Genomic DNA, 14,676 nt, shown 5'->3' on the forward strand with positions numbered 1-14,676 from the left:
TTTCCAAGGCTCCACTTCTGCCAACCCCCTTCATGAAAATCTGCACTAACTCCCATTCCCTTAAGAATCCTCTTCAAATTCCTCACCTTCACAAAGAAGGGCCTCTCTAATTCCACTGCTCCCTACATCTTCAACATCCTTCCTCTACATACTCTCTCATGTCAGCCAGTGACCGTCCAATGACCGTCCCTTCGCCTCTACACTGGTCCCATGTGCATAACCAATAATTACCCCCATTCACTTGAACTAACTCCCTCACTTTTTTAACTATCACTGACCTTCAAACGAGCACTGCTCTCCTTACCTGCTGCCTCATGTCTTGGCAATCGTTGCCATGCTCACGTTCATCCATCAGACCTCCTTATCTCCCCCTCTCTCTAGATTGTAAGCACCTCAAAGAAGGGCCCTCTGGCCTTCTGTTCTCCCTACCCTCTTCTGCACTTCAATTACAGCTGTCTCCTGCTCAGTTGCCATTTATATCTGCATCTCTTCTCAATACATCTCAGCTGTATTGTGTACTAAGAAATACATTGCTAATTGTTACCTGTGCTGTTTTAGTTTTTATTTATTTATTTAATAACAGTTTCTTATATAGCGCACACATATTCCGCAGCGCTTTACAGAGAATATTTGAACATTCACATCACTCCCTGCCCCAGTGGAGCTTACAATCTATATTCCCTACCACATGAACATGCACACACACAGACATTCTAGGGTTAATTTGTTGAGAGCCAATTAACCTATCAGTATATTTTTGGATTGTGGGAGGAAACAGGAGTACCCAGAGGAAACCCACGCAAACACGGGGAGAATATACAAACTCTAAACAGTTAGAGCCATGGTGGGAATTGAACCCATGACCTCATTGCTGTGAGGCAGTAATGCTAACCATTACACCATCCATACTGCCCCAATCACTGTAGTGTTTAGTTCTGTGTACCATGTATTGTGTGCTCTATGTGTGGCGCTTTGAACCACATGTGGCCCATTATAAATAAAATGTAATAATAGTATTTAGATTGCTTTTATTTAAAAAAAAAAATCAACTTAAAAATTGTCTAGAGCAGAATACAATGAGAAAGTTCCGATATAAATTTGAGTAATTAAGAGATAGGGAATAGCCGTACCAAAGCACTGCTGAAGTTGTTTTTAAATGTTTATTTTGCCCAATAAGTGCCAAAATAAAGTTTACTGTATCAACAAAATAAACTAACTGCATGATAAAACACTGTTTAACTGTGGACTAAATAAAAGCTCCTAAAAATCGTAACTCACAGTCTATTCCTTTCAAGACATGTCATGCATAATGTTCTTTAGGAATATTTTTGGTAATTCATGATGGCTCCTCAAGCAGCATAAATTACAAATGCTTAAGAATGGTTAAACTCCGCCCAAACCCCATCGCTGTCCAAATGTCCACATTTGCATGCAAATTCAGACACGGCCGTAAGGGCGAAAATCCTTTGATGAACACCATCAAAGTATTTTTCGCCCGCTCGCAGATAAAAGTCAGTCTGATCTGACTTTCATCTGAGCCAGAGATGGCCGAAAAGGGGGCGGGTGATGTCAGCCGCCCACCCTGTATAGGCTTTGCCACAATTGCGTTTGCAAGGGGATGCCCAGCGTTTTTCTAGGCGCACCCATCGTATTTTTGGGGCACAGACATGAAATGCTGAGCATCCCCATGTTCCATCCCCCTGTCTGCCCCCCTGTGTGGACACTTCAGCAACTGTGATAGTTGTGATAGTCACCAAATGCGTTTGCATAGCGCATAAATATTATGGGGGTGGGGGGGGGTGTGGCTTTGGCAGACATGGAGTAGCTGCTTGCAGCCTGAGCTCTCCATCCTAATATCCTGTATTGAAATCCTACCCACACTCACACAGGTCCTAGACCCCGCTGCTGGTGGGGAAATATCCCCTGAACAATCTGAGCTTCATATCTCGGCCCTACTTGGAATGCAGCCTGGTTCATTTCCGAAGAGACCCGCCGGAGAACATGCTGGTAGCCGCCGGTGCCATTTCCTTTCCTTGGCTGGGCACTGCTGTCACACGCGCCCTGTGTATCTCTTTCACTGACGGGAGACGCGGTGCTGGGAAGGGTCACTGCCGGGCTGCTCTATGACTGCCACTTGATCGGGTGAGAGCAGCTGGCTGCACACTCCATCTGCTGTGTGCCTGGCGAGATGCCGCCAGCCACCCCCACCCTGCCTTCCAGGCCGCTGGGAGCTGTGGCACTGTGCTGTGCCCCAGCCTATTGTTGGGGACAGCTGTTGCTATCTGGTCCACACTATAGCCCTCAGGTTTGCCCTGAGGGCTATAGGTTTGCCCTGAGGGCTATAGGGTGAGGAAGGAGCTTGAAAGTGCACCCTGGGTATCTTGTGTGGTGGGAACTGCCGCCATTTTATATGCCTCCCTGTACATTGTTACTTTTGGCTGCCAGACTGTGATAGCAGTGGATCCTTATTTTGTTGTGTGCACCCTTTTATCCATTACTGAAGTCACCCAGGCATTTTAACACATTTTTCCTACATTACTCCTTTGTTTCACAAAAGGACTCTGGGCAGTTGCTATGATGGTGTGAGCACCTGGAAAATTGACACCATTAACACTTTACTTGCTGGCTACTGTGGTATTGTTTACAGCTCTGCACTTCAGTACTATCCTCTGGGACACTTAGACTCTGGTCTGCATTTCATTGCTGTTCTTCTGGAATATACGTCTGATACATTATTTTAAAGATGTCTGCCTCTCTTCTTCTAATATTTAAAGCTATTACTGCTTCCAAACAGAGGATCCTTGCTACATTTGAAAAAATCAACATTGCTTCTTTACATCCTGTGACTCCAGTGCTGATCACACCATTGACCAATTTGGATCTACCCTGCCATGGGGAGGCATTGCTACATATACCTGCTACTAATTTAGCTCAAGACCCTGTGGGCTCTCTGAAGATCCGACCTACGGCTTTGCTGACAGTTCTGGAACTAAGTAAATTCTTACTCATACATTGCTTATTCGTATCTCTACGTTCCTGGATGGAGGGCTTTCCTTGGATTTTTTGCCCCAGTACTCCAAGCTCCTTTTTGAGTATTTTTGGGTGTATGATGGAGGGACTACTAAATTTGGGACTATTTGTCTTTGCCTGACCATAAATGCACTCTATGCTGAGTTTTTGCTGTTTTCATGCTTCTTCTGTAATATGTGACCGATATATAATAAATGATGCAGAGGGTATTTGTTTTGGCCTAATTATGGCGGTTGCTATGTTACTCCTGTTTGTTAGAGCATTCAATGGTAAACTAGGTATAGTTTAAACTGCCCTGTTCAAATTATTTTATTATAACACTATGTCTGTCGCATTATATCTGTATAAATCCTTTGCCCCTGTTGTCCATATGGCAATTATTCTTTAGTCAGGTGGGTGGTAGGTGGGTGAGTGGGATGGGAGGGATAAACTAGCTTTTGGGTATAGGTTAGCGTAAATTGTGTTACTAATATCCTGTCTGTGGGATTTAATTAGATTTTGGCTAAGACCACTAGTTTAACTCCTTCTATAGTTTAATAGGTTCTCTCTCCGACATGACCAAAATAGTTAATTAATCTAGAAGGTTTATTTTGGACATATCCTTCGTATAATATCCTGAAAGTGAGGGGGGGGGTCTGTTTAGATTAGCATAGTTTAAAATAGGAATAGGAGGAATAAGATTTAAGGGATCGAAGTACAGTACACCTGAGTTGGGGGTGGGTTGTACAGGGTGGGGGGTTATGTGGGAGGTTTATTTGGGGCAATTTTTTGGGATGGTTTGTTTTGGGGGTTATTTTCTCATGGTAGACTTGGTGTTTCCAAAACAGAAGCGCTTCCGCATAGCCCGGCGGATAGCGCTCGTTATTTCTTATTGACTGCAGGGACCCCCCGCTGCCGCCGCCGCCAGCTTTACAGCGCCGCAGGACAGGTACCCGGGCGGCAGACACCGGGGTGCCCCCACCCCGACTTGCCTGGGGCGCTCTGGTGCCTTGCACCGGCCCTGCATATAGGGTCATCAGGCCTGGTATACTGTATATTCCCAGAAACATCCATGGCTATATTATCATGCTGGCTCCATTATAAATAAAGTTTTTCTTATCTATCACTCTCACCTTTCTGGCAAAAAAATAGGTATAGAAATGATGCATTTAATGTAAGTGGATACTGTCTCCCTTATAGGTGTTCTGCTCAGAAAGCAAAGAGTATTATCTTCACCTTTTTCCCAATCCTTTCCTGGCTTCCTCAATATACATTTAAAGAGTGGATTCTCAATGACATCATTTCTGGGGTCACCACAGGGCTTGTGGCGGTGTTACAAGGTGAGATACTTATCAGATTATGTATGCATTAGCCCAAAGGATATAAACCAGTGTGCCAGGACACAATACCAGGCTGCTTTTGTTACATTAATATATGCATGCAATGATGAATGACATAGAGACTATTCAATAATCTTAGCTGCAGTACACTTGGCTTATCAGACAGATTCTACATAAAGTCTTAATGCTAAATTTTGTACATTAGTTTAACATTGATGAATCACAGAATAAAATGAATAATTTGACATAGGTGTGAAGAAGTGTTTCACACCACAACAATGGATGGGAACCTTATTTGAGAAAACATCAATTATATAAATTTGTAAGAATATTTTTTATGTCTTTAAAATGTTTTTTTATTATCTACTACAACATTTTGACACATTAAAGTAAAGTTTAGATTTTTATTAAAAGCTTCTAATTGCTCTCACTTTAAAACAATCGAAAATTTTAGAGTTGAATTTGACCAAATGGGACATATTTAATTTAATTTAAGTACATCGATACTGGCTGCTATAGGAAATTTCACCATCTGTCCTTTTAGAAAGACTTTTACAGTATATAAAAATAAAGTCCTGTCTTACCTGGAACTGATGGGCTCTCCAATAGGTCATTGGTTCTTAATCCAGTTTCAGTGCCACAAACCAAGCTTCCATTTAGGAGGGTATTCAATCTGGAACAATATTTCCAACAGGCGGAAATATTGGCCATTTTCTACATGAATAGGTCGAATTTACATTGACTTATGTAATGTCAGGTCCGACAGTTGGAAAGCCCATGGATTGAAACGATTCAACAATCCAGCGTCTGTTTTCAAAAATGCTGATTTAAAAAAAGTTGAATCTGATGTCCCAGCTGAAAACTTCAAGGATTGAGTACCCCCTTAGTCTGTTTAATCCACTAGGGGCTGTCTTGGCTCATCCCTATTACCTTTAGCTCTAAAATAGGTGGATTATCCTGATTTTCCACACCCAACAAATTGATACTACAACTTGAAAGGTCCCCCCCCCAAAAAAATACTATTTTATAAGACATGGAAATTGGGAATCCAACAAAGTCATGGAGTTTAGGATTAAATAAATTTAACACAGCGTACAAACCCAATTCTTTTTAATTCCATTCTCCAAAGGAATATCTATTTTATTATAACCAAACCCATGTACTTGAGTACTACATGGAAAAAATATACTTCCCCAAGGCTAATGTACAGTATATTGTAAAACCTAATCCATAAATCCTAAAAGCCATGAAACAAACCCTATTTGTACACCAACACACACCTCTGCCTACTCAAACTATATTGTTAATACATTGTAAATAATTACTTGAAAATGTAATTATTACTGCAAATACAAATATGCAGATATATTCATATACAATTAAACATATGAGTAAATATTTCTTAGCTTGGCCAAGCTTTGTCTGTTTCCTTGGTGCATGCCAGGAACCTTAGTAAGTATCACTGACGAGGTGCACTCCAGCCATGATCAGACCACAGTAATATGAATACATAGATTGCACCACAATCACACATACATGTGTTTACAATTTCAAATAAAATCGGAACAAAACTTACCGGTTAACATGCACAAAATCTGTCCGTAAGGAACGGTAGGAAATGCAGGAACTGCAGTTTACAAACTTCAATGCCAACAACGATTCCTGATTCAACCCAGAACAAAAGGTGCTCAGGCATTTTATCAGCAGAGCATCACACCTAGGCTAGTCTTTGCTGACTTGTTGATTAGTTAATCAAACCTCTGGCCCTTCCCAAACTGTTAAAGTCAATTTTAACTTACTGTAAATTCATATAGTTTTACATAATGTTTCCTGTAAAGTGATTTACCGAATATATGTGTGTCCAGTATGACTAGAATGTGATGTACTGTAGTGTGATGTGCTATTGGAGAGCTTCTCCATGCCTCAGAATTAAATATCACATTATAAACTGCATTAAACCTGCAAACTGATTTCATACATTCTTATGTGAATTTTCTCGCTCAAAGCTATTATGGAAATATCACATTGTAAATCTAATGAACGATTATGTTTTTTGATCTGTACTGTACCTGTCTTATCTGACATGGAAATTACGCTTCTGATGATTCTGTATGGGGCAGACTCATATCTCACATCAAAGAACATAAAAAAAACATTTCTGTTGCTTGCTCTGTGAGGCAGATTTAACAGTACAGCAACAAGAAAACATAATGCGCCATATATATGATATCTATATTCTCCCACCAGGTACAGTATGCTGTGCATTCCACATGTTCTCTCAATTAATCCTAAATAGCACTTTTCTTCTGTAACCTAGGCAGGGTTGTTATGTCTATAGGTTATTCACTGTAACTGAAGAGCAGTAGCCACAACTCACAGTATGGTAATAACCGCAGTGCCATATAAGACAAACATACTGGAGAAAAAGAGAAATGTGCCAGCGCTGGCTGAATAATTATGAAGACCAGACGGTATCTCGAAATTAATACAAATTTAATTATGCATATAAAAACATGGAATAACAAAAATTATAATAAAAACAATGCTCCTGAGGAAGCCGGACAGCAAACATCCGGGGAAACGCGTTGAGCTGTTATATTTCCATCATCATCTCATCCATCTGTCCAAGTGATGCCCTTTCTCCCACAGACGTCCACCATCTCCACATAATTCATTGGATTACAAAAACCTGCTTGGGACTTCAGCATAGTTCCTAAAAAGATCCATTCACAAAAGGAGAAGATGCCAAATAGGGAGAATTACCCTCATCCCTTCACAGGGAACCATATCAACAGGGACTACAACATCACTCATATTGCTGTTTGTCATCCACACCAGCCTACTACAGATGGTAATATTATCAAATCTCAATTCATATTCCACATTTGTGGAGCTCCGCATATATCAGTCCAGCATCTTGTGCTCTCTTTTTTAACAATTATTCATTGTTTTTATTATAATTTTTGTTATTCCATGTTTTTATATGCATAATTAAATTTGTATTAATTTCGAGATACCGTCTGGTCTTCATAATTATTCAGCCAGCGCTGGCACATTTCTCTTTTTTTCCTATATTGTTCTTTGGGTCTGACAACCCAGTGCCAGCAGCTGTTGATAGCGCACCACTCACCCCCGATACATTCATCAAACATACTGGAGAAGCTGGATGCTGTCAAACTACTGGCGTAGTGTCATAGTGAGTAAGAACACCATCAGTGGCATTCTGATAGACACAATCCCAACACGTCCTGGAGGTAAGTACTAGGATTGTAGACAGTAGGCGAAGTGTTAAGGTGCCCATACACTAGTAAGATTTATCTTCAGATCTGGCTGGTTGGAACAAAAACATGGTTATGGATGAGTGACAGTTTGTCAGTTTTCCAGCATTTCCAAGCAAATGGTCAACTGTCATTTGCTTTCATCAATAACCATGTTTTTGTTCCAAACAGACAAATCTGAAGATAAATCTGTGTGTGTATGGCCACCTTTAGTCTATTGGGGTGGGGCAGTTAGGATTAGGAAGCAGGGAGGGCGGTGGTTAGTGGTAGACTGCAGGAGGGGAGTGTTATTCCCCATACACACGATTCAATGTGTTCTATTTTTCTATTCGATACCCCACAGGCCACAGCATTGAATTTGAATAGAAAAATAGACTGTGCAGGCAGGACTATATAGTACAGATCTGTAACATATATCCAAATTGAATGCGTTTGCCTTGCCCTGTGATTCAATCCTGATCAAATAGCAAGACAATCGCATCATCTGTACACCCCTTTGGGATTATGCTGTGGGAAGGGAGGGTTATGGACAGGATTAGGAACAGGGGTAGGGAGAAAATGCTTACTGTATTAGATGTATTACATGCATTAGTACTGAATGGTCACAAGGGTTTCGGGGGGGGGGGGGAAACATGTTGGCAGGGGAAGGGGATGGGAGAGAGGGAGAGAGATACAGTAATGTACAGTAAGATCATAAACGTACTTTTTTTCCATTTCATTGCCAGTCCTTTGTTCTCGGTCCCAAACTCGCTTGATTTTGCTCATTGTAGAGTGGCATGGGGAGAGAAGAAAAGAGAATAGCGTTAGTACTGAATGGTCACAAGGATGTCAGGGGGGGGGGAGAGAGAGATACAGTATGTTGGAAGGGGATGGGAGAGAGGGAGAGAGATACAGTACAGTAAGATCATAAACGTACTTTTTTTCCATTTCATTGCCAGTCCTTTGTTCTGTGAGTACAGTAGATGCCAGTTTGAAGAGACGTCTCCAGTTGCTGTGCTACAGTAAGCACGTCCAGCGTGTAACTCTGGGCATCCGTAGCAATCCATTTATAGTGTCCTTTATCTTTGTACAATCAGCCTTTGTAAGCTCAAATTTCCCCATGAGCCGTGTCACTATATCGAGGCGCAGATTTTCTGGGATTGCAAATTTATTACGTTGCCCATCATAATTGACCCGATTGCACCAATTCTTATACAGGTCAAAAGAAACATGCTCTTGGAAAATCTGTTGTGCATAACGGTGCATTTCCATCTTCGCTGCTTTAAAGAGAGTGTTGACACCCTCAGCTGTGATGACTTTGAGCGGCATGTCAGGCAAGGAAATCCCCACAGCGCACAATTCTTTGGGTATGATTCTAGGTGTTCTTTCATGTAGAGGTGATGTTCTTTGATGTTGAGGTAAGGTTGCGACGATCATATTTCCAGGGGACAATTGGGATGATGCAACCATTGCAGTGTCCATGTTGTTAGAGGCTTGGGATGGTGCATTGTGTCTGTCAGCCAACCAGTGAGATGTCAGTGGGGTACTTGTTAAGTTGGTCTGACGTTGTTGTGTATCTGAAGCATTATGTGTGGCAGGCAACCAGTGAGATGACACTGGTGTTGTGTCCATGTTCACCAATTCATTTGGTAAAACAGTTTCTGTGTCCATGCTAGGGCTGGCCAATCGGTTGGATGAAGCTGGTGTCATCTCCAAATCAGAAAAGTGGAAAGATGTGGTTGGTTGGGTCATTTCCAAGTCAAAATCCTCTGTTTCAAATGCATCAGGGCAGTCAAATTGTGATTGTACTGGATTAGATGTTGTGGGTGTAATGGGTGGCCCTGTAGCAGCTTGCCATTGTTTGGCTTGAGCAAGCATGTCAATCAGACCTCCTGACAGCACTTTAATTTGTCCTGTCAGTACATGAATTTCCGCTTTCAGTTCATCCACATGTACAGACAGTCCATTGTTTTGGGTTTCCAGGTGGGTCATCTTGCCCAAAATGTCTCTCACCAGCCCTGTGCAGCTACATTGTGGTGGGTTGTGATCCAGAAAGTTAAGTTTCCTACGGGACGGTGATTGAGATTTTTGTTCCAGAGGTGTAATGTGAAGCTCCAAAGGGTGCAAGTCATTATCTACGGGAACTGACACATCTGTCACTGTGTTAATGTCTTGCTGTGCATCAGTGTTAATGTCTTGCACCAGACAGTCATCGTGAGATTCTCCTATAGTCGCGAACAAAGACTTGTTCTTGGCCTTGGCATTTTTCCGTAGTTTGACAACAGGAATATTTTCTTTTCCTGCTTTCTTCTTAACGATATTATTTTTAATGTTTGGCACTAATGCAGCCATTCTCTTGGGACATGCAAGTGTAGGTTCTCCAGAATAGAATTTTTTTGTTTTCACCATCTTCAGTAGGCAGTGCACTCTACAATACACAACAATAAGATTCAAGTTAATACAGTACATACTGTACAGTACAGTACATTAGTTACAGTACAATACAGTAGCATACAGTATTGTATTATGGTATTACAGTAGTGAAAATTACAGTAGGTACAGTACTTGTGACTTATTTGGGCGCCTGATTTTCTTCATCGCACCTAAAATCGCGTCAAATTGCATCGCATACAATTATACAATTGACCCCATTTTTTATTGTATTCCCACCCTGATGGCTAAATGCCCCCATTGTTAACGCCACCCCACTTGCGCTCGCCACACTATATAAAATCAACTCCACGCCGACGTGGATTGTGGGGGTATGAAAAGGTCGGAGGACGCGTAACGCCGCCGCTCGCCACGCTTCGGGTTGGCGTTGATAGTGGGGTGGCGTTAACAATGGGGGCATTTAGCCATCAGGGTGGGAATACAATTAAAAATGGGGTCTGGGGGGCCATTTCACATACTGTATGAAACAGGCATCTGGGTACATCTGTACATACTGTACAGTACAGTATTAAAATCGCATCAAATCGCATCGCATGCAATACAATAGCATACAATGCAACAGCAATTTTCTCTTCAAAGGAATTTCAAGGGAAATCGCATCAAATTGCATGCTTAGGGTACTGGCATACAATTTCAACATTGGCTGCCCAGATACTGTAAGTCACAAGTACCGAAAATTATGTGACCGTACTGCATAGACATGAGCTTTTTTTTTCAATAAAAGGGATGAAGCGATAAACAAAAGTACAGTACGTTAACAGATGGGGCTTAGACAGACAGACTAGGAGGGGTGGAGGCAGGGGCGGGCTGGGCCGGGGGGCAGGATGCCATCTGCCCCCCAGGCCGCTCTGGCAGGTGTGCTGCGGGCCGCGCCGCCGCGCCCGTTTCTGAGGCCGCATTGCCGTTTTTTTTTTTTTTCACTGCCGGCGGCCATGTTACTGTGGTTTTTTAAATGATGTCTGAGGCCACAGCAACATGGCCGCCGGCCTCCACGGCTACGTGGAGGAGGGCTCCGGCCGGCAGCCTGTTCCCTCTTATCCCCAGTGGCAGTCGGCAGACGCTGGGTGCGGTGTGGACGTCATGACGTTGACGCCTCCCACCCACGCGTCTGCACTCAGAGACTGGAGGAAGGCTGGGGCCGCCCGCAGAGCAACTCGTGGGGGACGCTTCAGGAGGCCGCAGAGAGGGGAACAGAAATTTGTGGAGCCGCAGCAGGACAGGAGGAGCCTGGTCGAGGATAAAACACAGGATAGTAGTAAGTTAACATGATCTAAAACGACATACAGTATCTGTAATAATGCAATGACACCACAGGCTGCTCCCCCTGTATAATAATTTGTGTCATGGCATTACTATTAATAATAGTAATGCCATGACACAAATTATTATACAGGGGGAGCAGCCTGTGGTCATGGCATTACTTTTATATTATACAGGTGGAGCACCCTGTGGTGTCATTATTATTGTACAGGGGGAGCAGCCTGTGGTGTCATGGCATTATGCCATGACACCACAGGCTGCTCCCTCTGCATAATAATAATGCCATGACACCACAGGCTGCTACCCCTGTATAATATAAAAGTAATGCCATTACACCACAGGCTGCTCCCTCTGTATAATAATAATGCAATGACACCACAGGCTGCTCCCCCTGTATAATAATTTGTGTCATGGTATTACTATTGTTACTGTATATTATACAGCGGGAGTAGCCTGTGGTGTCATTGCATTATTATTATACAGTACAGCAGGAACAGCATGTGGTGTCATTGCATTATTATTATTATACAGAGGGAGCAGCCAGTGGTGTCATGGCATTCATTTTACTGTATATTATACAGGGGGAGCCACCTGTGGTGTCATAATTATTATTGTACAGGGGGAGCAGACTGTGGTGTCATGGCATTATGCCATGACACCACAGGCTGCTCCCTCTGTATAATAATAATGCCATGACACCACAGGCTGCTCCCCCTGTATAATATAAAAGTAATGCCATGACACCACAGGCTGCTCCCTCTGTATACTGTAATAATAATAATGCAATGACACCACATGCTGTTCCTGCTGTATAATAATAATGCAATGAATTAATAAAAAATGTAATAAAAAAAATAAAAAAATAAACTGGTACAGTATTCTGGTTCTCCGGATACCTGTAATCTAGTATTACTGTACAGTAATTACTGTACAGTATTACAATACGAACACCCACAGCTAGGGGATTTTGTACACAGCTAGGGGATTTTTTACACAAACAGTATGACTGAGTCTGCGAAATAGTCTATTAATATGCGCAAAAATCCCCAAACTGCGAAAAAATACGTTACTACAGTATACAGTATTTACAGTATTACACCAACAGTATTTACAGTTGCACAGATTATACGAGAATACCCATAGTAGCAGCCTGCCAGTAGTAGCCCACCCTAATAGAGTATTGTCATCGCTAGTCGGGGATCTGCGGCCTATACACACCAGGCAATTTTAACACGTACAATATTCTAAATGGCGCTACAGTATCTCTACTGCACTGCACTGTACTGTATGTGGCATCCATGTTGATCCCTAAAATGGCGGAAAATCACGACACCACGTGATCCTATTGCTGTGACTACTTCAATTACAAGTACAGTATGCGGGGAAAAAATGCCAAATGATCCGTTATTTACGGTATTACAACAATATTACTGACAATACCCCAATCCAGGATTTATTACACATTATACGGACAATACCCATAGCGGCAGCCTGCAGTAGCCTAATAAAGTATTCTCATCGCTAGTCGGGGAACTCTGGACCATACACACCAGGCAATTTTCAGATGAAAAACGTTTAGTGTGTACTGTATGATCCTCAAGAGAATCATGCACTGTTCATTATGGTACTTACTGTATGGTACAGTACCTGAAGCAGAAGTGCAGTAAGGGGGAGGGAAAGTTGATCCTGCCCTCGCAAATGTAGCGGGGGATCTGCGTCCCATACACACTAGGCAATTTTAACACATTGTACAATATTCCACATGGCGCTATCTCTACTGCACTGTGCAGCCATCTCGATTCCCAACATGGCTGAAAATCACGATACTGTATCACATGTGCTCCTATTACTGACTGACTCTGCGAAACAGTCTGTAAACATGAGAAAAACACCGGTCCCCTCGTTTGAGGAAAAAATACGTGTTTTACGGTATTACACCAATGGTATTACGAAGAGAACTAGTATTTAGCAGCCTACAGTAGCCCACCCTAATAGAGTACTGTCATCGCTAGTCGGGGATTTGCGGCCCATACACACCAGGCAATTTTAACACATTGTACAATATTCTCAATGGCACTTGTACAGTATACAGTATTCTGCACCGGGTGCATTTGAACAGTAGGGAAAGAAGGGAAACATCTTCATTCAGGGAAGGGTGGGAACCGAGCGCTTCCGCGCAGGGACCGTTTTGTAGTGCTGCTTACTGTATACTGTAATGCAGCAATCAGTGAAATGTACAAATGACTGTACTACTGTATAGTGTACTTACTGCTCCAGCGAGAAGATACAGTAGTGTTCTTGCGGAAGGAAGGCAGTATGATGGTAAAACGGTAGAAACACGAAAGCAGCAACAACTTGACTTTGGATTCAGCAGAATGAATAGTCCAGGTGTACAGGTAGAATCTCGTGCTTGTATACAGGCAAGAGATGAAGAGACGATCCGTAGCAATTCTACACGGTTTAGATGCAGAAAAACAAACTGGATTGTTTGACAATTTTAATGTACTGTAGCTGAATTTATGCTGGCAGAGACAAAGGAAATCCTTCATGAAGCTGATAGGTGCATTTGAATTACAGTATGTACAATTACCAGCGAAACAAAAAGGCAGACTGAAATTAACATACAGTATGACTGCAATCAACATCTTATTGTCTGAGGTGTCGGTCTGTGTCTGAGTTTGGAGAAATCTATTGTTGCTGAAAAAAAACGTTCTCTGTAGCGCAGTACAGTATGTACAGTATGGGTATTAACTATCGTTTTTGTTTGTGGAAAAGTCCGAAAGATTTTGATAAGCACCAACTACTGTAACTGTATTAGTTTAAAAAAAAAAAAGAACGTTTAAAAAATAAAAATATAATGTAACCAACTGAGGATCGAACTACTGATACTGAGATAGTGAAGCCGTGCCTCTACCCGCTAGGCCACTATTGCCTGTGATTTTACTGCTGGCAGATGGTTAGCATGGCTTCTGCACCAATCAAATACAGTTCATGACCATCCAGTACGTCACTGCGGCTGCGAATAAAAGAAAAGAACTCTGTCCGTAAAGTAAGGACAAAATCCGTAGTGTAAAGTATGATACTGTAGGTCCTCAAATAATGTTTTAAGTAGTCATCCAGCAATAGCAAAGGTTAGCATGGCTTCTGTACCAATTACATAAATGACCGTACGTAGCTGCTTCTGCGAATAAATACAAAACAATCTGTCCGTAAAGTAAGGACAAAATCCGTAGTGAAAAGTGGCTGGTTAGCAATGGTTAGCGAATTTAATCCCGAAACACGGTCCTCAAGGCAAGGAGTTTTACCTGAAAAGCTAAATCTATTTTGCGAAAAAAAACGTTTAAAAAATAAAAATATAA

At 42.1% G+C, this 14,676-nt stretch overlaps 1 protein-coding gene across 1 annotated transcript; it reads right to left on the reverse strand.

Moving 5' to 3' along the window:
• Window positions 1–8,282: 8,282 nt before the first annotated feature.
• Window positions 8,283–13,868, reverse strand: LOC146074628 (uncharacterized). The gene is made up of 2 exons (XM_083182953.1): window positions 13,587–13,868; window positions 8,283–10,034 (listed from the first exon to the last, which is right to left on the reverse strand). The coding sequence occupies exon 2, from the start codon at window positions 10,013–10,015 to the stop codon at window positions 8,624–8,626; it is 1,392 nt and encodes a 463-aa protein (XP_083039079.1). The 5' UTR covers window positions 10,016–10,034; window positions 13,587–13,868; the 3' UTR covers window positions 8,283–8,623.
• Between the last annotated feature and the right edge of the window lie 808 nt (window positions 13,869–14,676).

The sequence above is a fragment of the Crinia signifera genome, chromosome 4 (assembly GCF_055691185.1).
Source record: "Crinia signifera chromosome 4, ASM5569118v1, whole genome shotgun sequence".
Lineage (NCBI taxonomy): Eukaryota > Metazoa > Chordata > Amphibia > Anura > Myobatrachidae > Crinia > Crinia signifera.

Bases quoted from the DNA above. Each gene is read 5' to 3' on its own strand.
- LOC146074628 (XM_083182953.1), bottom strand. From the start codon at position 10,015: ATGGTGAAAACAAAAAAATTCTATTCTGGAGAACCTACACTTGCATGT.